Source organism: Mesoplodon densirostris, chromosome 6, assembly GCF_025265405.1.
Source record: "Mesoplodon densirostris isolate mMesDen1 chromosome 6, mMesDen1 primary haplotype, whole genome shotgun sequence".
NCBI lineage: Eukaryota > Metazoa > Chordata > Mammalia > Artiodactyla > Ziphiidae > Mesoplodon > Mesoplodon densirostris.
This window is the reverse complement of record NC_082666.1, coordinates 8,308,429-8,329,697: the sequence shown is the minus strand read 5'-3', so window position 1 is coordinate 8,329,697 and position 21,269 is coordinate 8,308,429. Positions and strand designations below refer to the sequence as shown.

The 21,269-nt window shown below is 59.7% G+C and overlaps 1 protein-coding gene across 1 annotated transcript in view; it reads right to left on the bottom strand.

Moving 5' to 3' along the window:
- Window positions 1-1,494: 1,494 nt before the first annotated feature.
- NIBAN2 (niban apoptosis regulator 2) overlaps window positions 1,495-21,269 on the bottom strand; it is a 51,661-nt gene continuing 31,886 nt past the window's right edge. Inside the window, exons 3-14 of the mRNA XM_060102467.1 lie at window positions 16,647-16,775; window positions 14,801-14,906; window positions 13,222-13,389; window positions 8,136-8,251; window positions 7,503-7,607; window positions 7,249-7,411; window positions 5,994-6,181; window positions 5,134-5,289; window positions 4,582-4,698; window positions 4,352-4,459; window positions 4,066-4,177; window positions 1,495-3,599 (exon numbers count right to left, since the gene is read on the bottom strand). Of these exons, the coding sequence (XP_059958450.1) occupies window positions 3,007-3,599; window positions 4,066-4,177; window positions 4,352-4,459; window positions 4,582-4,698; window positions 5,134-5,289; window positions 5,994-6,181; window positions 7,249-7,411; window positions 7,503-7,607; window positions 8,136-8,251; window positions 13,222-13,389; window positions 14,801-14,906; window positions 16,647-16,775 (2,061 nt within the window). The 3' untranslated portion in view covers window positions 1,495-3,006. The remainder of the gene's footprint in view (window positions 3,600-4,065; window positions 4,178-4,351; window positions 4,460-4,581; window positions 4,699-5,133; window positions 5,290-5,993; window positions 6,182-7,248; window positions 7,412-7,502; window positions 7,608-8,135; window positions 8,252-13,221; window positions 13,390-14,800; window positions 14,907-16,646; window positions 16,776-21,269) is intronic.

The following is a 21,269-nucleotide window of genomic DNA, read 5'->3' as shown; positions in this document are numbered from 1 at the left end:
GCTGAGTCAGAAGGGAAGGGGGGAGGTGCGGTGTTCCCAAAGGTGAAGTTATCCAAACCTCCCTCGTTGCAGGTGGAGAGACCAGGGCTCTAAGAGAAGGGCTCCGAGAGTCTGCGGAGCTTGTGGTGCCGTGTGGGCTGTGCTGTGCTCTGTTATCGTTACCCCAGACCAGGGGGCTGGATGTCCCGGGCCCTGCGACAGGAACGTGGTGGCACTGGCTCTGGAGCCTAGAAGCATCTCGACCCCTGAACCCATGCAGCCACGCAGGTTGTTCACTGCACAATTCCAGAAGGAGCCACGCTCCTGGTACTCACTGTAGAGCTGCACCTTTATCGTGCATTTTCTGGCCGATAGTCTTGAGCCAGGGGCAGCGTTTTCTTTCTTTGGGCTAGAGGCAGGCCTGCTCGGGGTGCCTGGGCTCTGCCTCCAGCTAACTCTGACCCTGGCCAACCTTCCACGTCCTAGTTCCCCATCTGTTCAGCAAGGGACACGATGGATCCCCGACGTAGGCCGGCGGCCACCAGGGAGCCCTGAATGCTCATCGCAGGCACAGCGTTAAGAGCCGGCGGGATGCAGGGGACAGGCCCTCACTCTCCCTGCCTTGTGACTGTCAGTCCTGTAGGCTGAAACAGGACGGATGAAGGGCCCATGTGGTGTGAGTCCTGCTTTCCAGGTACCCGGGGCACCTCTGATGGTTCCCCTCCCCACACACCCTCCTGGGCTCTGCTTAGCTAAGAGGGGAGACTGAGGCCTGAGGTGGGCAGGGCCGCCTCGCAGAGCACAGTGTTTGGCGGGTCTCCTTGAACCCTCAATAGGTCCCCCCTTTTATAGACGAGCCTGAGGCTGAGTTCAGTGACTTGCCAAGGTCAACAGCAAGACTGCAGCTGAGCCCCTGCTTTCTTACCTCAGCCCTTAACAAGCCTTCTTCAGCCACTGGCCACCGTCCCCCAAGGTGATGGGGGCCCCATAGCCTCAGCCCAGGTTCCCCACCTTCCTGGACCTCAGTTTACACATCGATGAAATGTGACAATGGTGCCCGCCACCTGGAGCTGCTGTGAGGCTCCTAGTCTTGCACGTAACCTGCACGGCCCACAGTAAGTAAGTGCTCAGAAATACTAGCTGTGTGAGCAGGAGTCTTAAAAACACTGGCATCACTGTTTGGATCTAGTGTGAGCCTCAGGCCCAGGGCCACATGGCCATAAAGTAGCTGTCCTCCTGCCCTCACCATTGCCCGAGACTGCCAGAGGTGCACCCTGCATGGATCTGGCTGAGGAAGCCGTCTGAGCTGCTAGCAGGTTAGTCACCTACCTGCTGTGTCCCTTCTCTCCAAGCCTCAGTTTTCTCCTCTGTAAAATGGGATAATAGAAGAACTCTTGCCATGCACCTGTAAGCACTTGGTCAAGCGACCATCCCAGAAAGTCAAGGTGCACAGATGCTCCTAGTCAGTCTCCAGCAAAGGTCTCCCCCTGCTGGCACCACACATGGGCCACTGGCTTTAAATAAAGCATTTATTGATTAGTAGAAGCTTAAACAGTTTGCATAATATTTTCAATACAAGATTTGAGAAGGATTGGAAAACCACAAAAGAAGGCACCAGAGGAGAGCATCTTCAGACGGAACGTGTTGGTAAAAGAGGTTAGTGAGGCGTTGACTTTAGGGCTTGGGGGACTGGAAGGGGGGTGGTCCCTGAGCACCAGCCAGTGCTTCACGTCCTGGGGGTCCCAGGGCCCGGTCCAGGAAGGAGATCGAGGGGATGGAGGATGCAGGGCTGGGATGGGGTTGAGGACCCCGAAGGACTCGGTTTCTGCCCTCCCCACCCTCCCCTCACAGCAGCAGGGGGAGGGGGTCTGGGAAGGCCAGGAGATCCCAGCCTGAGGATGGTCTCGGCTTGACCCTCACCCCAGGAAGGGGGATGGCTGGGCCCCATGTGACTCATGAGGACATCTGAAGAGTCCTGGAGTTTTCAGGGTGGGGTGACTGGAAACTCAGAGCAGCAGGGCCCGAGCCCCAGCCTGACCCAAAAGCTCAGTGGTGCCCTGGGGCGCCTCGGCCCATCCCCCTGCCCCTCACAAGCCCCGCAGCTCCCTGGGAGGATAGCGCGTACCTTGGAAGTGGCCTGCAGAGTCCACACCGCCCCCAGCCCTGCCACTGAGCAACGTGCCACCGCCCCCCCACCCCCCCAGCCCAGCACGGGGACAGAGGGACGCTGGAGACTGGACCCCAGCACGTGGAGGGGGAGGTGCCGGCCCAGCTTCCAGCGACCCTCCATCTGCCACCGCGCCCACCCTCCCAGCAGTACCTCTGCAGAGGTCACGCCCTCCTGCCCGCAGACACGTCCTCTCCCCAGACCAGCCCGTTCCAGGCCTTTCTTGTTCTCTCCTCAGGCCCACGGCCCCATCCCCCTCCCGAGGCAGCCCTCCCCCAGCCTGAAGGCCCCCTCCTTGCACATCCCCTCACCCGGGGCAGGACAGCAAGGCCAGTATCCACTCCAAAACTGGCCTCTGGGGCCCAGCCGGGAGGAGGGAGGAGCGGGGCCGAGACGGGCCTCAGCGCTCCGTCTTCCTGGCTCCAGCGAGCCCCTTGGTGAGAGGAGAGAGGATCCGTGGGCTCTGTGTCACAGCAGATGCTACCCTTACCGCCCTCTTCCCAAGGATGGCAAGACCCACGAGGGAAACGGGCCATGGAGGCAGGGCAGGGAGGCAGGACTCAGGGACCCAGGGCCACTGAGTGCTCCCAGCCCCCTCCGCTGTGCTCTGGCCCCAGCAGGAGGAGGAAAGCCGAGATCATCCCACAGAAGAGAAAACAGACCGACCAAGTGTGACCGAACCCAATAAAGTGACTCAGGTGGGCCCATCCCTGCCCAGCCCCAGAGGTGCCACACCAGCCCGGCCCCATCCCCACCTGGAAGGCACAGGCCCAGCGCTCCCCGCCCAGAGCTGAGCCTTCCAGTGCCTCGGAGGGAGTGGCCCGTGTGCCATGTCCAACAGAAGCTCGGGGGCGACTGGCCTAGAACTCAGTCTGCACCCCTGCGCCGTCCTCGGTGGTGGTATGGATTGGGGGGCGGCCGCCAGGGCCGGACACCTGTTCCCCGGTCTCCTGGTCACTGGGCTTGGGAGGCTCGAGGTCCGAGGCCTTTCCAGGTGGGAGCTGCCGGGGGGGTGAGGCAGGCGGTGAGGCAGGCTCAGGGGCCGCCCCGGGGTGGGGGCTCTCCTGGGCGGGGGCCCCATTGAGCAGGGGGCCAGCTAGCGGGGGGCTCTCAGCCTGCAGATCCCGGGCCAGCAGACCACGGAGCTCGGTGATGCTGTCTGCGGATGCAGGTGCTAGCGACTCGGGGACAGCCTCAAAGGGCAGCCCCGCCTCCTCGTCCTGGACCACGGACACCACCTGCTTGGCACGCCGGCGCTTTTCCGAGAGGATGGCTGCTTCTGGGCTACCCGGGCTGCCGGCGTCCCCCCCACTGTCACTGCTGCTACTGTACTCCTCTCCCCAGTCGATGGGCACGCCCTCGGCCAGCAGGTGCAGATTGGGGTCGCTGTTGTGCATGACCACGCTGTCCCGGTACAGGTTGTGCTTCCTCTGCACAGCGGCCTCCTTCACAGCTACAGGACAAGAGGGCAGTGTCAGGACATTTACCACGGGGCTGACGGCCGCCAGCACACCTTACACTGTGCCCAGCTGTGACCTGCATCATCCCCCAGAGGCCTCCCTCGGCCTGAGTGGGTGCTGTGACTGGGACGAGGCTTATTTCAAGCCTCAATGCCGGGAAGCAGGGGCTGTGACCCTACACCCCGTCACTCACCTGATGCTCCCCAAAATGTCAAGGACCCACAAACAAACTAAGGCACAGGGATGCGATGCTACCCTTCTGGGGCCACACCGCTAGTAGTGGGCCCACCCCAGCCCACGGCGTAAGTCTTCTCTTTTCTTTGTAGCTTAGCTGACCCCACCAGGAAGACCTCTGGGCGGCCACCTCCACCACCCTCCAGGCAGTAAGGGTCCCAACAGCAGCAGCAGCAGCCCCCACCCAGCTCTGCAGCCAGCCCCCGGGGGCCGGGAGGCACGCACCCTGCAGGATGTCCTTCATGACCGTCTGCAACACCACCTCCTCGTACGTGTTCTCCACCAGGATGAACCTGGCAAAGTCCTCGAATATCAGCTCCTGGAACCGGGACAGCTCCTGCCGGGCAGGGGTATGGGTGGGGGCAGAGAGAGGGGTGGTCAGGGCTGTTGGTCAGGCCCAGGGCTAGGGCTAGCAGGTGGGAGGGGGAGGAGTGGGGAGGGGAGGGGGGAGGAGTGGGGAGGGGTGGGGGAGGAGTGGGGAGGGGAGTGGTGGGGGAGAGGGCGCACTCACCGACTTGCAGGTGGGCGCCAGCTTCTTGAGCAGGAACGGGATGGTGATCTGCAGCAGAGCCTCCCGGAAAAAGCGCTTCCGCACGGTGCTGCTGTCATAGTCGTATTTCTGCCACGAAGAGGGGCCAGGGCGCGGGAGGCTCTGAGTCAGGGAGCTCCACCGGTCCCTGGTCTGACCCGAGCCCCAGCGTCCCCCTGGGTGGAGGGGTGGGGCCTGGCCGGGCGGCTCACCTTCAGCACCCGCTCCAGGATGCGCTGGATGGACTTGCACAGCTCCTCCTTGGTGGGCCCCTTCCCCAGCTCCTGGTGCAGGAGGGTCTCGAAGGTGTACACGGCGTTGTCCATTTGCTGCCGGCGGGGCACACCACGGGGCACGTAAAAGGGGTGCCCGCCGGGAGGAGGGGGCGCCTGTGTGCTCAGCTGCCCGTTCACTCGCTCGCCCCTGTACTGTCTAGTGTGCTGGCTCAGGGCTGGGCACCGGGGCCAGTCCCTGCCTCAGGGAAACAGAGGCCCTGGGCCCTGTGGGAAGGGGCTTAGGGAGCAAGGAGGGCCTCCCAGAGGAAGGGGTCTCTGAGACCCAAACAATGCGTCTGAATTAGCCAGGTGGGCAGAGGGGCAGCGTCCAAACAGACCAGAGAGCAGAGCGGCGGAGAGCATGCCGGGGCCGAGTGGGGCTGCAGCGAGGCCCGTGAGGAGGACGGGGAGGGGGCCGGGGAGGAAGGCCACAGAGGCAGGGCCTCTTCCCCAGGAGATAGGGACCTGGGGATAGCACCCTGGGCTCACCTCACGCATGAGGATCTGGGCTCGCTGCTTGAACACAGATGTGCTGGACACGTCAAAACGCTGCTGCAGCCCATCGAGCCGCAGCGGCTCCATCTTCTCATAGCAGCTCTGCATCTTGAGGGGATGATACGCCAGCTGGGACAGCTTCTCCATGTACTGTAGGGAGGCAGAGACACGCGGGACCTGAGCTGGGGCTGCCAGAGTAGCCAGGCAGCCCCCCAGCCCCTGGGCCCTCGGGGTCCAGGCCGTGGGGCTGGCACCCGGGAAGGCCCTCCGGGGGTGGCGGTCACAAGGGCAAGCGCTGGAGGACCCGGGACAGGAAGCATGAGGATCTGAAGGCAGGAGGAGGGGGGTCCAGCAGCACAGCGTGTGGGAAGAGGCCAGCCCGGGCGCTGGGTGACCTTGGGCAAATCGCTCACCTTCTCTTAGCCTCAGTTTCCTCAGCCTCCAAATCAGGAGATGGTTTTTCATGATCTCTAAGGTCTTCTATGGCTCTCAAATTCTATGATTATTATTGTCAATGGACTCCTCAGTTTGGGGTATAGAAGACGCTAAGATTACAGGACCAATTCTCTCTGTACCTGACAATTATGTGGGGTTCCAGGCAGCTGACTACCCCAATATGGGGTCTGGAAGACCGTTCACCCCGAGAACCAGAGAACTCAGAAGTGAGAGAGGCTGGCTCCATTTGTGGGGTGCACGAAACAGCATCTGTGTACTTGCCCGGCCCCTTGGTCTCCTGCAGACCCTCCGTTCACAAGTTATGCCCCGGAGGGGAGCAGCTAGCCTTGATCACAGTGAGGGCCTGACGGGGGCTAGACCAAACCCAAACCCAAACCCAGAGCCAGTGCCTGGCTCACCTCGCCCAGCTTGTCGATGCCGCCCTCATTGATGACGTTCAGGTTCATGTCGGTGACCTCCTTGAAGAAGACGTCCCGCACTTCGGTGAAGCCCTGGCTGGTGGGCACCATCAGGGCCTCCAGGATGGACGGGATATAGGGCTGGACATGATTCCGGACACACACCTCCGCCTTGGGGAGGATGGAGGCTGCACCGAGGGAGCTGGTTAGCGGATGGCACCCCCAGTAGCAACTCCCACCATCCCCAGGCCCCCAGGCTCGAGGCAGGCTGTCGTATTATTCTTTAAAGAAATCCACTGGTGACAACGTTAGCAAACTGAAGGATTCTTGAGGAACAGCTGATAATGCAGCACAACTAACAGGGAGTTCTGAGACTGGATCCTGATGTTCCTGAAACTGTGATGGCGAGAAACTAAGAAAACCGCTCGTGTAAAGGTCGCTAGGTCGGCAGTGTTTCTGCTGAGCTAGAGGAAGAGAACTCACCTTTGGGGGTCTTGCTCCTTCATTAAAAAAAAAAAAAGAAGAACAACACTCCAGTGGCTTCAATGAGCCCCTGGGTTTTGCAAACCCCGATTCTGCTCTGGAATGGTGTGGCCTGACTCAGCCCAACCCTGGAAAAGGCTGCTTACCTGTGGGCAGGGACTGTCTCCAAGGCATTCTGACCAAGGCATTTTTTAGCCAGGGGGTGTTTTGACGTCCCTCCCTCTCCCCTGCCCAGCTAACATTACTTGTTCCACACAATAAATGTCAACTCTCTGGTGTCCTCCCCAGCTCGCAGTGAGAACAGCGGTTAGAGAATAACCCTCAGGCAACTGACAACAGTCACAGCTGTGGCCAGCGTGTGATGGACAAGTGAGTGAAAGGATCCCATCAGGCTCAGAACAGAAAGGAGCATCAACTGACCAGGGAAAGGCTGGCTCAGTGTGAATCACCAAAGTCAAGCTGATGTCGCTAGAACGACACATGGTAGATCTGATGACCAACGATGAACAGGAGGCTTGAACCTCCTCACCGTCATTTAGGTCACCAAGATCTGAGTCTATAGAAATAACAGCTGGCAAACACCTCACAGGGGTGGGAAGAACAATGCCTCAGATTTGATTCTGGTGTTTTAAAAATAATCAATGAATCAAGTCATTCCTGTGAAATGCAAACGGATCCCTGAAACAGGCAGGAGGGACGCCCTGACCCCGGATGGCGGGTGGTCCCAGCACGTCCACCAGGTGATGACAACCACAGCAGGTGGCCTGCCTACCTCGGATCTTGCTGGCCACATGCTCCTTGGAGGTGATGATCTGGTCCATGTCGGTGCGGATGACGGCCTCCATGGCCGGCCGGGCCAGCTGTAGCTTGGATAGCACGGCCTCAAAGCGTGCCTTGGCCTGTTCATACACCATGCGGTACACGGTGTCTGAGATCTGCGGGCAGGGTGGAGGTGTCAGCGCCAGGCTGAGGGTGCCAGGCAGCTGCAGGCCCCCCACCCCTGCTCCCAAGCCCAGGCCTGCCCACCTGGATCCACTGCCGCTGTCGCTCCTGCGGTTTCCCCTTCAGCCGGGGGGCGAGCTCTGCCTTCAGCTCAGGGCCCAGCTCCTCCATCACCAGGTTGCTCAGGATCTAGGACCGGGAGGCACAGGCCGGGGCAGGGGTTGGAGCATGCCCAGCCCCCTCCATATTCCGGCAAGCCCGGCCACTCAAGCCCCCCCTCAAAAAGCTGATCTTCGCTCCACGTCTCCACTGCCCTCCCTCCTGAGCATCATTCCCACAGGTCCCAGCTTACCTGCTTGGGTGTCCTGTAGGCTCCTGTAGGGGCCCCACCTCAGGACCATTGCACATGCTGCCACCCTGTCTGGAATACCACACCCTGCCCCCCTTGCCTGCACATGAAGTGTGTGCGTGTACTTGTCAAACGTCTGTGTCTCCTAGGCAGCCCCCTGAGGGCCAGGACTGCGTCCCTCTTACAGTGCACCCCAGCACCTAGTCCAGGGTCAGTGCTCAGTTAATGACTGAACAAAATAACAAGTAGCTCCCCCAGCGGGATCCACCTCAGCCTCCACCCGTCCGAACCTGCAGCCAGTGCTCCAGAGCCCTGCCTGTGGCCCCGGCTGACTTGCGCAGTCTCCCCGCCAGCCTCCCTGGCCTCACCTGCACCTCGTTCCCACACAGCATCTCCCAGGTGCCGTACAGCTCCTTGGACTGGCGGTACATGCGGATGGCGTCAGTGAACGCAGGGCCCTCCACCTTGGAGTCCTCGGGGATCCCTGCCCGGGAGAGGGATGGAGAGAGGAGGTCAGTAGGATGGCCCGTGCCCTCCACCAACACCAGTGGGTTGACTGCCCAAACTCCCCCGACCTCTGACCCCCACGGCTCTTGTAGCAACAGCATCAGGAGTAGTTGCAGTGACAGTAACGATAAGAACCCACCGACAGCAGTAGACAGTAAGACAGCCCTCCTCATCTCCTTCAGTCCTCCCAACCAGCCCGAGATGTGGGCACTGTCGTTTCCTCTGCTTTTCCAGATGAAGAAACAGGCTCCGAGGTCAGGCCACTGCCGAGGGTCCAAGGCCAGTGAGCAGCAGAGCCAGGACCAGAAGCCGCCACCACCACCAAGGAGAGGCCACCCAGCACGGCAGACAGCGTACCAGAGGCACCCCGAGACCCTCCCTCCATCAGGGGCCTGCCAACTTTCCCCGCAAAGGGCTAGACAGTAAATAGTCTCAGCTTCGTGGGCCAGACGATCTCCGTCCCAGCCATTCAACCTGCCATTGTAGCAGGAAAGCAGCCGCAGGCAGTGTGTGAACAACGAGCCGATAAAACTGGATTAAAATAGGCGATGAGCCCAATTTGGCTCACGGGCCATAGTTTGCATAGCCTCGTGGCAGGTCACTGAACCCTAAGGGACCTGAGTTCTCCCTTCTGAATAGTGGGAACAATGACCAGCCTGGCCTCCACACCCACTGTGGGGCGGCAGGGCCTGGGAGCAGGCCCAGCAGGTACCACATCGCACTTTATTAGTAACTGCAGCCACGAATGGGTCCGCCTTGCTCACCGCCGTGCATCCAGGGGACTGGAAATACCATTTCTCACTTGTCACTGATGGTGGCGGTGGTGGCCCAGATGAGTTTGCCCACCTCCCCCGTGCTGGCGAGGGGGTCAGTGAACAAGGCATGGGCCTCAGACTGGGTGCTGGGGAGGCAGGCTGCAGGAAGTCGCAACATCTGACTTCGGGATGAACGTGGTTAAACACCTCACAGCCAGGCAGCTGGCGGCTACCCTGGCCACGAGCCCCTGACCGCTGTGTCTCCAGAGCCAAGGGAAGGGGAAATGGCAGCCAGTGCCTCCGAAACCCCGACCTCCACTGCAGTGGCTACGGGCTGAGTCACCCACACAGAGAAGAAGCCCCTCTCTGGCGTGGGGAGAACCCCTCCCCTCCACATCCGCTGACCCAGGAATCACACTGCCTGGCGGGGCTGGAAGAGAGCTCAGAGGTGGGGAAACTGAGGCCCAGCCCCAGCCCTGCAGTGGCAGCTCCGTGGACTGGGATGGGGGCGTGAGGGGCGTCTCACCCTGCATTTCAGGGACCTGAGATGAGGAGGGAGTGACGGGGGCAGAGCAGGGGTGTCCCAGCTGGGGTGCCGCGCAGAGCCCTGGGGTGGGTGCTGCCCAGCTGGGCCAGGGGAGGAAGCCCCTCAGGCTTAAGGAGGGGCATCGTCTCCCAGAGACCGGGTTTTGCCTAGAAAAATCCAGCCGTGCGTTATATGCAGCCTTTCTCACATTGGGGCATTTACAGTCTGCAGACGGCAAGCCGGGTGTGCCAGGCAGGGTCGCTCTCCAGGTGGCAGGACGCCGAGCCAGAGGGTTGGGCAGCAGGAAGGAGGCCGCCGATGCCCCGGGCTCTGGCCAGTCAGACGTGCAGCCTCAGACCCTCAGGACGTCCCTACTCTGCACGCCGAGTGGCTGAGTCAAAAGGGAGGGTCACCCCTCCCGCGCTCTTCCCCTGAGCCTGGCTGTTAGGGGCTGAACTGTGTCCCTTCAAAGTCCTATGTTGAAGTCCTGACCCCCAGCGCCCTCAGAATGTGACTGACTGGAGACAGGGACTAGAGAGGAAATTAAGTTAAAACGAGGGGCTCAGGCTCGGCCCTGATCCCATATGTATGGCTGGTGTCCTCAGAAGAAATCTGGACAAATTGCGCACACAGAGCGGGGACTGTGTGAGGACATGGGGAGACGGCAGCTGCCTGCTGGTCAAGGACAGAGACCTCGGAAGAAAACAGACCTGCTGACACCTGGATCTTGGGCTTCCAGCCTCCAGAATTGTGCAAAAATAAACTTCTGTTGTTTAAGCCGCCCAGTCTGTGGTCCGGCGTTACGGCAGACTAAGGCTGAGACCGCACACGCATTCCCTCACCTAATTCCCCAAACGGCTCCCAGAGGGACAGCTGTTCTCAGCCCCACTCTCCCCATGAGGAAACGGGCTCAGGGAGGCAAAGTCACTGGCTCGAGGCCACACCGCTAGGGAACGGCAGCCCCAGGGCCTGAATCCAGACCGGCCGACTCGAGTGAGACCTGGAGACTTCCTGCCCGTGGGGTCCTCAGGGTCAGGCTGAGAAAGGAAGCTACATTCCTCAGGCCCGGGCAGCAGGCAGAGGGGGACGGCGGTCAGACGGGAAGAGGCCTTGACCTCTGCACCCCAGGCCCAGCCCGAAGGGGCAGCTCCGTGCCCGCTGCCTCTTGCTGCCCCAGCTGCTCCGGGAATGCAGGATGTGGGCGGGGGCCGGACGAACTGTGTCCACCCAGCTCGGCCTCCTTCCCGAGCCACCCCCCACTTCCTGGCAGCCCCCGGAGTGAGCAATTCCAGGCCCTGCAAATTCCAGGCCCAGCCCCCGAGGGAGCCGAGAACTTTCCCACAGTCCTCAGGGTGGAGGAAAGGCTCCTCTAAAACCGCCCTGTCAGCTCTCAACACCTTGCGGCCGCAGGACGCCTCTCCCCCCGCCCCAGCAGCTCTCCCCGGCCTCCCCTCCTGCCCACAGGACCCACACCCATACCCCTCAGCCTCCTGGCTGAGCGCTCGCTATGTGCTAGGCACGGGGCCAAGAGCTCTACCCAACCCAGCTCATGTATTCGTCCCCACGATCCAGCAAAGTTTATCACAACTGCCATTGTGCGCATGGGGAACCGAACGGCGGCTCTTCCCCACCTGGTCTGTCCCCACCTGGCCTGGCCTGGGGTCACCTGGCCAGGTCTGCCATTAGCCTTGGAAACCTTCAGAGGGAGGAGCTGGGCCAGGGAGGGGGAGGAGGAAGAGGAGGAGGGCAGGAGGAGGAGGGACGGTGCCCCAGGCCAGAGCCCAGATCTCCTCAGCCCAGTCCTGGCCCCGCAGCCCCCGGGGACCTGGGAACAGGAGGCTCTTTGTGGGCGGCAGGGGCTGGCCTGACTGAAGACCTGGTTCCTGCCGCCCGGCAGATTCCAGCCGGGGCAGAGGCAGCCCTGGAGAGCAGAGAGGACAGGGGACAGGTGGGGTGAGCCGAGTCACTGCACAGCCGCCTCCAGGCGTGGGTGCCCACTGTCCATCCAGCGGGTGGAGCTGCGCCCAAGGCATGCCGGGCAGGGAGAGTAGGGCAGAGGCAAGGGCAGGGCGGGAGCAGCGGCCTCCCTCTGCTGCCCGGAGGCCAGGTCACCGGGAAGGAATTTCAGGGTCCAGGATGGGGTTGCTCCTCCCCCCATAAGGGCAGAAAGCCCCTCATGCCCCACCCCCCAGCTGAGAGACAATCACAGGCCTTTCTGATCAAACTCCTTAAAGCCCTACAAGGCCCTCCAGACCTGACCCCAGTGCCCCCTCCAGGCCCATTTCCAGGCACCCCCTCCCCACTTCAGGGCCTGGGCAGCCTCCTCTAAACTGCCCACACCCCGGGCCTCCCTCATGCTTGCTGCGACCGCCGTCTGGAACTCACCTCCCTCTGGCTCTAGAACTATTCATCCTCCAGGTCTCAGGAAGCGTCCTCAAGGCAGCCACCCTGATCTACCCCTCCCCACACACAGGATCAGCACCCCCCAATACATACACACACTCCAGGTTCCCCAGGCGGCTCCCACCCAGCACCCAGCACAGCTGTGACTCATCACCCCCTGGTGTCCTCATCTGTTTAACATCTGTCTCCCTACCAGGCTGCCGGCAGCACGGGGACAGGGACCATGTCTTGCTTCCTTGTTGCATCCTCAGTGCCCAGCCCTGGGTCTGGCTCAGAGACATTAAAAGGTTTGTTACGGCTTCCCTGGTGGCGCAGTGGTTGAGAGTCCGCCTGCCGATGCAGGGGACGTGGGTTCGTGCCCCAGTCCAGGAAGATCCCACGTGCCACAGAGCGGCTGGGCCCATGAGCCATGGCCGCTGAGCCTGCGCGTCCGGAGCCTGTGCTCCGCAACGGGAGAGGCCACAGCAGTGAGAGGCCCTCGTACCGCAAAAAAAAAAAAAAAGGTTTGTTAAATGAATGAGTGAACTGGAAGAGACCTTGTAACTTTACAGATGAGGACAATGAGGCCCTGAGGGAGGAAGGGAACTTCCCACACTATGGTACAGGTCACTGATAAGAAAGAAACGATACCATAAAAAAATCTTTACCAAGCATTGAGTGGATTCTCACTGTGAATCCTCACAAACCCTCTGAGACACAGGAGAGATTATTATCCCCATTTTAAAGAGGCTTCAAAAGCTAAGTTGGCCTCCTAAGGTCCTGTTGCTGGAAAGTGGCAGAATCAGGATTTTTTTTTTTTTTTGCGTTACGCAGGCCTCTCACTGTTGTGGCCTCTCCCGTTGCGGAGCACAGGCTCCGGACGCGCAGGCCCAGCGGCCATGGCTCACGGGCCCAGCCGCTCCATGGCATGTGGGATCTTCCCGGACCGGGGCACGAACCCACGTCCCCTGCATCGGCAGGCGGTCTCTCAACCACTGCACCACCAGGGAAGCCCAGGATTTTTACTTTGTGACCCAAGGGCTCAACAACTGCATCCCTCTGAGAACAATATCCCAAAATTTTTTTCAGAGCATCACAGAACTGTTTTCATCAAGGAAGAAGGTGAAGGGCCAGCATGACAGTGGTTTCTAACAACCCCAGAAGGAAAAGCAGAACAGCTCATAGAGCAGGGCGGCCACACCGCACTCGGCCACTAGGTGTCACCACTCAGCACATAATCCAGGTAACCCCGCTCCCAGCTCCTGGTGCCTACAGGCGGCTCACCATTGTTGCAGTGCCGGACGCAGTCCTGCAGGACAGCCTGCCACTTGTCCTGCTCAGCTTCCGTCATCATGCAGAAGTAGTAGTGACGCGCAGAAGGATGCCAGAGGATGAGCGGGAACTGCGTGGGGCACTTGAGGACGGGGGCACTGCCCGATTTTGATGTGGTCCCTGTGGAGACAGTGCCCTCTGAACAGCTGCCCTCTGGGGCTTCCCTCGGCCAGAGGACGCCAGCAGCTGACCCCTCGCCCTACCATGAGGGGCAGGCTCAGGTCCAGAGAGAGCTGGCCTGTCCCGGGGTGACCAGAGAGCCAGTGGAGAGGCCACTTCCTTCTCTCTTGCTCCACAGCCTGGCTAAAGGAATGTCAGACTCGCCCAGCACCATTTCTCAGAGCTGGTAATGCAGCCACCGCCCTGGGGTCAGGTTTTTATTTTTTTTTATTTTATTTATTTTTTTTTTTCTTTTTGCGGCATGCGGGCCTCTCACTGTTGCGGCCCCTCCCGTTGCGGAGCACAGGCTCCGGATGCGCAGGCCCAGCGGCCATGGCTCACGGGCCCAGCCGCTCCGCGGCATATGGGATCCTCCCAGACCGGGGCACGAACCCGTATCCCCTGCATCGGCAGGCGGACTCTCAACCACTGCGCCACCAGGGAGGCCCTAGGGGTCAGGTTTTAAACTCTGTGCATGAGGCACAAATAACACAGGGTCAGAGCCCTCAGGGTCAAAGGCCAAGCATTACCTGCTTGGGTTTCCCTTCAAATTTCAGCAGCAGAGGCCAAAGTGTGGCTTAAATGTCCAAGGGGGGAGGGAGGTATGGGTGTGGGAGATAGAGAATAAATAAAAGGGGATTTTTCTCTATTTTGTCCGCATGGATATTCGAGATCCAGCGAGATAAGTGGTCCTGGGCTGTGACCTTGCCACTCCTGTTAATAACAGGACAACGGCAGTTCTTCTCTGGGCCCTGGCTCTGGGTCCCTGCACTCGGCTCAGCACACACAGCACCTCATGGGGTCTACATAACACCCCAAGGTCAGCCCCCTCAGTGCAGGGGCTGGAATCCAGGAAAGCCAGACTCCAGCTGAGCCCTCAACCACCAAGTCCCACACAAGGGTAAAAGCTGCCCCCACAAGGCCAGCATCTCCCTTAGCCCTTGGTCTCCCTGGGATCATCTAAGAGGCAGATGTTCTCCCACAAGGTTGCTGGGTGTCTCTGACGGGGTGGGGTCGCCTAGGATAGCTCCTTACAAATGCAGTACTGGCTCAGCAGTTTACAAATTGGGGCACCTGGAAGCCTCTCAGGGACCCAGGGAAGAGGCAGGGTAGAGAGAGGTCCCCCTGCACAGCTGTGATCGCCAGGCTCAGGAAGCAGGGGCTCGGGTGGGGCAACCCAGTTCACTGCGTGGCCGCAGGAAAACCCCTCTCAGGCCTCCCCTTGGAGGCTCAGGTTGTGCTGGGCACTTGCTGCTAGCTGTAGACCCAGCTGGTCTTCCTGCAGATGTGGAGCCTGGAGCTCCAGGATTAGGGGCGCCCTGTCCCCTGGCCAAATCCCTGGGTGCTTCGCCTGGGATGGGTGGTCCTTTACCTGGTAAGGAGTTGCCAACCAGCTCCAGGTACTGGTCCAAGGAGGTGAGAATTTTGTAGCCCGCACTGTTGATGACGGCTCGGGGTGGGACCTGCCGCTCATAAGCCTGAGGAGGGGGCAAGAGAGATGGTCCCTGGGGGTTACGTGCATGGCCAAGCCCAAACCCCATCTCCATCCCTGGCTCCAGGGCCCCACTCAGTGTTGCCTGCCCAAGTCAGGGAAGAGGAGAAGGAAGAAGGGGAGGAGGGGGAGAGAGAGGAGTCTGACCACCACCATGACTAGAGGCAACATGGCGTAGTGACCTGGACCCAGGGTCTGGGCTCAACTCCTGACTCCACTGAGTACCGTCTGTGTGATGCCAAGGATAAGCACCTCCTTTGCTTTAGTTTCCTCATCCATAAAACCAGTGTAATAACAGTTCCTACCTCACAGGGCTGCACGAGGACCCAGTGAGATAATCCACACAACGTATAGCACAGTGCCTGGCACAGCAAAGGTCAGGGAGCACTGCTGAGGTGACTGTTATTATTATCACCACTGCACCTACGGTCTCTACGAGCAGCAGCTACCACTAGCCGAGTGCTCATTACATATCAGGCACTGTGCTACGGTCTCTGCATGCTTCATTTCACAGAATTCTCACAAGCCAGAGGTGGGGACCATTACTAACCCCAAGTTCACATCGCTGGTAAGGTAGCCAACCTGCACGCGAACCTGATCTGTCAGCCCCCAGAGCCCAGGGTCTTTGACCATTTCCCTGAACTGTCCACTAACTTCCTAAGTCCCCTTGGGAGGAGAATGAGGATTGGGCCCTGCTTTCTCACACCAGTGGGGGGAAAAAATAGTTCTGACGTAGGAGCTCATACAGCAGGGCTGCCATGCTGCACTCAGCCACTAGGTGTCACACTACTCAACACATTTCTTAAGAGCGGCTGGAACCTCCGGGGCAATGATTTTCAAAGCGTGGTCCCTGATTAGCAGCGTCAGCACCACCCTGGAACTTGTCAGAAATGCATATTCTTGGTCCCCCTCCAGACCTGAATCAAACTCAGGGTAGGCCCAGCAACCTGCTTTTTAACAAGCCCTCCCGGTGAGTCTGGTGCATCCCTCAAAACAGAGGGCACTCAAGCCTGTCCTTCGGCTGTTCCGCAGAAATGTTTGGTAGAAGAAGGGTCTGCGGCTCAGCCAGGTGGGGCTTCCCTAAGGGCCCAAAGCAAAGGAACAATCGAAGGACACCCATCCCCCCACTGCAGGGCACAGAGTTGCAAGGGTGGGGGGCAATCAGGAAGGAAACAGATAGGACCACCACCCAGGGGTCCTCTGAGGCAGGGAACGGCCGGTTAGCTGCTGCTGTTGAAGAGCAAGGAAGGGAGGGGCTGGGGAGCAGCAGGAAGCCCAGGGCAGGAAGGTGGCTGAGGGGGAGGAGGGCGCTGGAAATGGAGAGGTTTGGAGGGCCTCGGGGGTGGGCAGGAGCCAGCGACGAGTGGCCGATGGGGGGAGAGGCAGAGTGAAAGGGGACCCCGGAGAGCTGGGTGCCTGGATGGATGAAATGCCACTTAGAGAGGGCACGCAGCACAGCAAGGTATGGGGAGGCCGGAAGGGGTGGCGGGGAGGCTGCTGAGGTTCTGCTGTGGGCGTGGCAACAGCCAGCGCGGGGAGGAGGGGAGGGATGCGGGTGGAGGTACGGAGTCTCAGGCTTAGGAATGGGCGGCGTGCAGCATCAACTAGTGTAGAAGACGGCAAGCCAGGGGAAGCGGCGGAGAAGGGGGAGAAGCGGCCTGGCCAGGCCTGGGAGGAGCGGGGGGCTCCGCGGGGCACCCACAGCTGGGACGGGCCGGGGCCTCACCACTTTGTTCTCGTAGAGCACCAGCCCGTAGTTGTGCGGCACGAGGCTGAAGCGGTTCCTCCACTTCTTGCTGTCCTCCTGGTACTGGAAGAGGTTCCCCGAGAAGATGATGCGCTCATCCAAGGGCACCTACAGGAGGGAAAGGGCAGGGAGTGAGACCCAGCACGGGAATGGGGTCCTCCAAGAAGGTGAGCACGGCCTCCATCCTGACCTCACCAAGGCTCCCGAGGCAGGGTTGCATGTCACGCACTTGGCAGAGGAGGAAAGTGAGGCTCAGGGCAGTGAAGGGGGGCCCCTGGGGTCCAGGAGGATCCGAGGTGATGCCAGGACTGGAACCCAGGCCGGGCACCACAATACCGGGCCCAGACAGAATCCCACCCCATCCTGGCCCTAGGCAGACACGGCTGCCTCGGGACAGGTCTCTAGAGCACGAGGCAGGCTGCTTCCCCATCCACCCCCACTGCAGTGTGGGTGTGCGACAGTCACTCCAGCCGGAGGGGACACGCCCACAGGCCAGCACCGGTAAGGCCCCAGCACCTGGGCAAATCTCTTTCCAGCTCTGGGCCTGTTTCCCCTTGGGGCAACAAAAACTTGACCACGGTGGCTCCATAGAGCCTCCCCAGCTCTGACGGCCGACAAGATGGTCTCCATGAATCTGGGTGGGGGAGGAGGGGACCTCAGCCTGGAGGGTTGCCGTCTGACCAGCATCCTGGCGGACTAGTGGCCAGTGTGGGCAGCAGAAACGCCCAGACCTTCCTGCAAAGCCCTAGCTTTGACTCGACCGCTGACTCAGTGTGACCTCAGCCCTGTCACATCACTTCTCTGAGCCTCAGTTTCCTCATCTGTCAAATGGGACAGTGACAGCACCGACTTCACCGAGGTATCTCGAGGATTCTGTGCAAAGATCACGCAGGCAGTCGGCACCTGGCAGGCAGTACGATACGCGGAGCCACCACGACCGCTATTGGGGTTACGGTCAGTGTCATTCTCCAGCTCCTCAGGCTGACTTATTTGGGGAGGGGGAAGGGTGACTTGCTTCAGGAGGGGTAGGGGTGGCCGTCTTGGAGCGAGTGCTTCCTGAGCAGACCCGCACTGGGAAGCTTCAGGAAAGGAGAGACAAAGGCCACAAGGGAGCAGCCCTCCTCCTGGATGGGAGGAGCTCGGGGAGTCAAATGTTCCTGTTTCTCAGCAGCATCTATCTGTTCTACAACAAATACGGTGCCTTCTGCAAAAAGAAACATGCATCATGTGTAATAAAGGGAGAAAGTACTGATACGGTCTTAATGGTGCCTAACCCTTCCTAGCTTCCTCGCTCTGCTTCTGGGCCTGCCCCGCAGCTGGAGTCAGAGGTGAGCGGCCCCTCCCCAGGCATCCTCACCCCCCAGCCCTCTCGCTTCACACGCAGCCTCCTCTCCCCAGCAACTCCTCAAGGGGAAATGCCAAAACATTCTTGGAAAATGAGGGCCTATTGTGCTCAAACAATAGGCCCCCGAAGACTGCTTCCTACCCAGGGATAAAAATATTTACAGGAAAAGAAAACGGTTACCCCTACCATGCACCTCCCCCCAACACACACACACACACAGTGGGCTTTGCCCAAGTCACAGAGCTGGGCTCAGTGGTCTATATTTAGACTGGGGCCTACTCTCGAATCCCCATCTCTCCTAGAAAGGAAAGAGCAGACAGAGCTCTCCCGACACCCTGGTCAGACCCTCACTCCCACCCCCAGGCCCCTGGTCTGCAGTCCTCCTCTCTGCTTAGAGCCGGAGCCCAGGCTTGGGCAGTGGGAGGCTGAGGGCACAAGCTCACCACCCAGGTGGGCCTGCCCGGGCGAGTAGGGCTCAGCAGAGCCCCCAAGTCCACCCCTAGATCCTGGGACAGCCCGTAATGGGTAGGTGGTGTGGGTTTGGGTTTTATTTTTAAGACTTTCAAATGGCAGAGTCACATATCCACTGGAAGGTTTGCAGGAAACGAAACGGAACCCGACAGCCCAGGCCAAATATTTTGGACTCTGCAAAGCTCTCTGATGCCACGATGGGCATCTTTGGTAAATGGTGAATGGTTAGAGCACAGTCCCCAGGCTCTGACAGCCCGAGTTCCAGTCCCAGCTCCCCGGCCCACAGCACGGGAGCCCAGACAGGTGACTCCACCTGTCCAAGCCTGTGTCCACATGTGGGATGGGGACGGGACTAAATCACAATCCCTATGAGCAGTGTCGTACTGGCTGTATGAGCAGTGCCCATACAAAAGGACAGCTGTTTTTATTATTACTTGTATTATTATTAATTGTACTGTTATTTATTGTATTATTATTTCTTTTTTTTTTTAAGAGGAAAGGTCATTTATTTCCTTACTTATTGATTTATTTATTTGCCACACCTTGCAGTCTGTGGGATCTTACTTCTCTGACCAGGGATCGAACCCATGTCCCCTGCATTGGGAGCACAGAGTCTTAACCACTGGACCGCCAGGGAAGTCCCTGTATTATTATTTCTACCAAAAACAATTTATGCGATGATGATGATGATTTTTAGTATTATATTGTTATCATGACTTAGCCTCACGACGGTCAGTTTACTGAATGACAAAATGGGACCAAAGATTCCTCCTTTTCAGGGATTGTGGGTGATTTCATCTTACGCTTCCTGCTTACACGTTACTTCTGTTTTTCTTACCACCAATACTCAACCTTGTGGGTGTTAAAAGCATTTCTTATGCAGAGTAAATGCTTAGCCATCAGGGAACCCCATTTCTGTCTTAGCTTATTGGGACCCAGGTTGCCTGTGACATTTCCTTCCAAATAGGGGAGCCATTCCAGTTCTGCCCACTGGAAGCAGCTCACCTGGGCTGGGTCCAAGGCCATCTTTCCTATTACACAGGTGTGCTCCTGCCAGATACCCAGGCCAGGCCACATCTGCTATCACAGGGTCGGGAGGTTGCCATGACATCAGGAGACCAGACAGTCCTTTCTGGGCCCCAAATCAAAGGGAGATGTGACGCTCTGAGCGGCTCTGACACACAGCCTTGACCTCCCCTCCACCCCAGGCAGGCTGGGGGTCAAGAAAGAAAGAGACTTTGGTCAGGAATCGGGAACCTGGCTTGAGTCCTGTTTCCACCACCCTGGGCCAGCCATTTAAAGGCTCAGCTTCGGGCCTCTGCACGTGCCATTCCCGTGGTCTGATATTCCTTCTCCCATCAGGTCTCGCACTGAGATGGCCCTTCCTCCAGGAAGCCCTCTTGGGCCACCCAGACAACTCAGGCCCCACTGTCTGAGTCCACCCTGTCACCTCCTTCACAGCGCCCACTTTATCGTGTAAAGGGCTGTTTACTGTCTCCCTGAGTGTCTGGGGGCAGCGTGGCCCCAGCACCTGACCCGTCGCAGCCAGTGTGTGTCCCGAGTAGGGGGCCTGTCTCTCGGCGGAATCCTTTAGTCTCAGTGGCAGCGCTCCCACTCCACTGACTGGGCGCCTCCAGCTGTTGCTCCTGCTGAGATAACACCAAAGGGCCTGGTCAAGTGGTACCAGCTCCCACCCCTTTGGTCTCTGATACACAGGCGCATCTTTAGGCACTTGGTTTGGGGGGAGGGTGGGGAGGGGAATGAAACCACCCCCAGGGGCCTCGGCGGGCTCTTCCTCTGCTCTGCCCCCTCCTGTCGCCCCCTGCACACCCCGCTGTGCCCACGCCCCCGCCCACACCGTTCCCCCTTCCAGAGACGCCTTCCCAATAATCCGAATCCCACCTAGCCTTCAGAGCACCACGTGATGCCCACCCCCTCCACAAAGCTGTTCTCTCCTCTGGCCCATGACTCTTCCCTCTGGGCACCATTTCGCAGACAGAAAAACAGACTCAGCAAGGTTACCCAGCAAGTGGGGACTTACACCCCCATTTGTTCTCTCACCGAATCCTCATCCTCCTCTGTGCAGGAGGTACCCATTTGGCAGATGAGGAAACAGCCTTGAAGCTTACATCAATGGCCCCGGCCACCAGTTAATAAGAGGATTTGAACCCAAGGCCCCCCGAGTTCTCTCCCACCAGACCACGGGGTTCCAGCCTCCATCCCTCAGCTACGGCACTGCCCCCGGCCCCTCGAAGCCTGATCACAGGATGACCCGGGCAGCCCCAATGAAGGCGACAGGACTGGGGGCGGAAGCTGTGGCGAGGTGAGCAAGGGTGACTTCACAGCCCACCAACCATGGAATTCAGCCACGAATGCCCCGAGCCCCAGGCACTGGGGTTGGCTGGCTGACCAGTCTGATCCCCAGAGAGAAGCTGCTGGGCGCTCTGCCAGGGACCACCAGCCAGGAATAAGTAGCCTCTGGGCTGCCACTCAGCCACTCCAGGGCCGGGCCACCTGCAGAGGAGGGGGGCTGGCACCCCTCCTCCTCATCACCCCTCCCTCTGCCACCTGCCCGGACATCCAGTGGGCAGAGGGTGAAGGTCACTGAAAGGGAATGACCTAAGTAATGGGACGTGCAGTGCCCTCAAACAGGACTTCCCCGGGCTGACACAGGGCCCCTGCAGCACCCCCAGAGGAGCAAGGGTTGGCCTCTCACCCCAAGTGCTCAGACCCAGGCCTGGCGGCTTCCAGCTGGGAACCCTGAGCCCCACCAGTGCCCCGGCTAG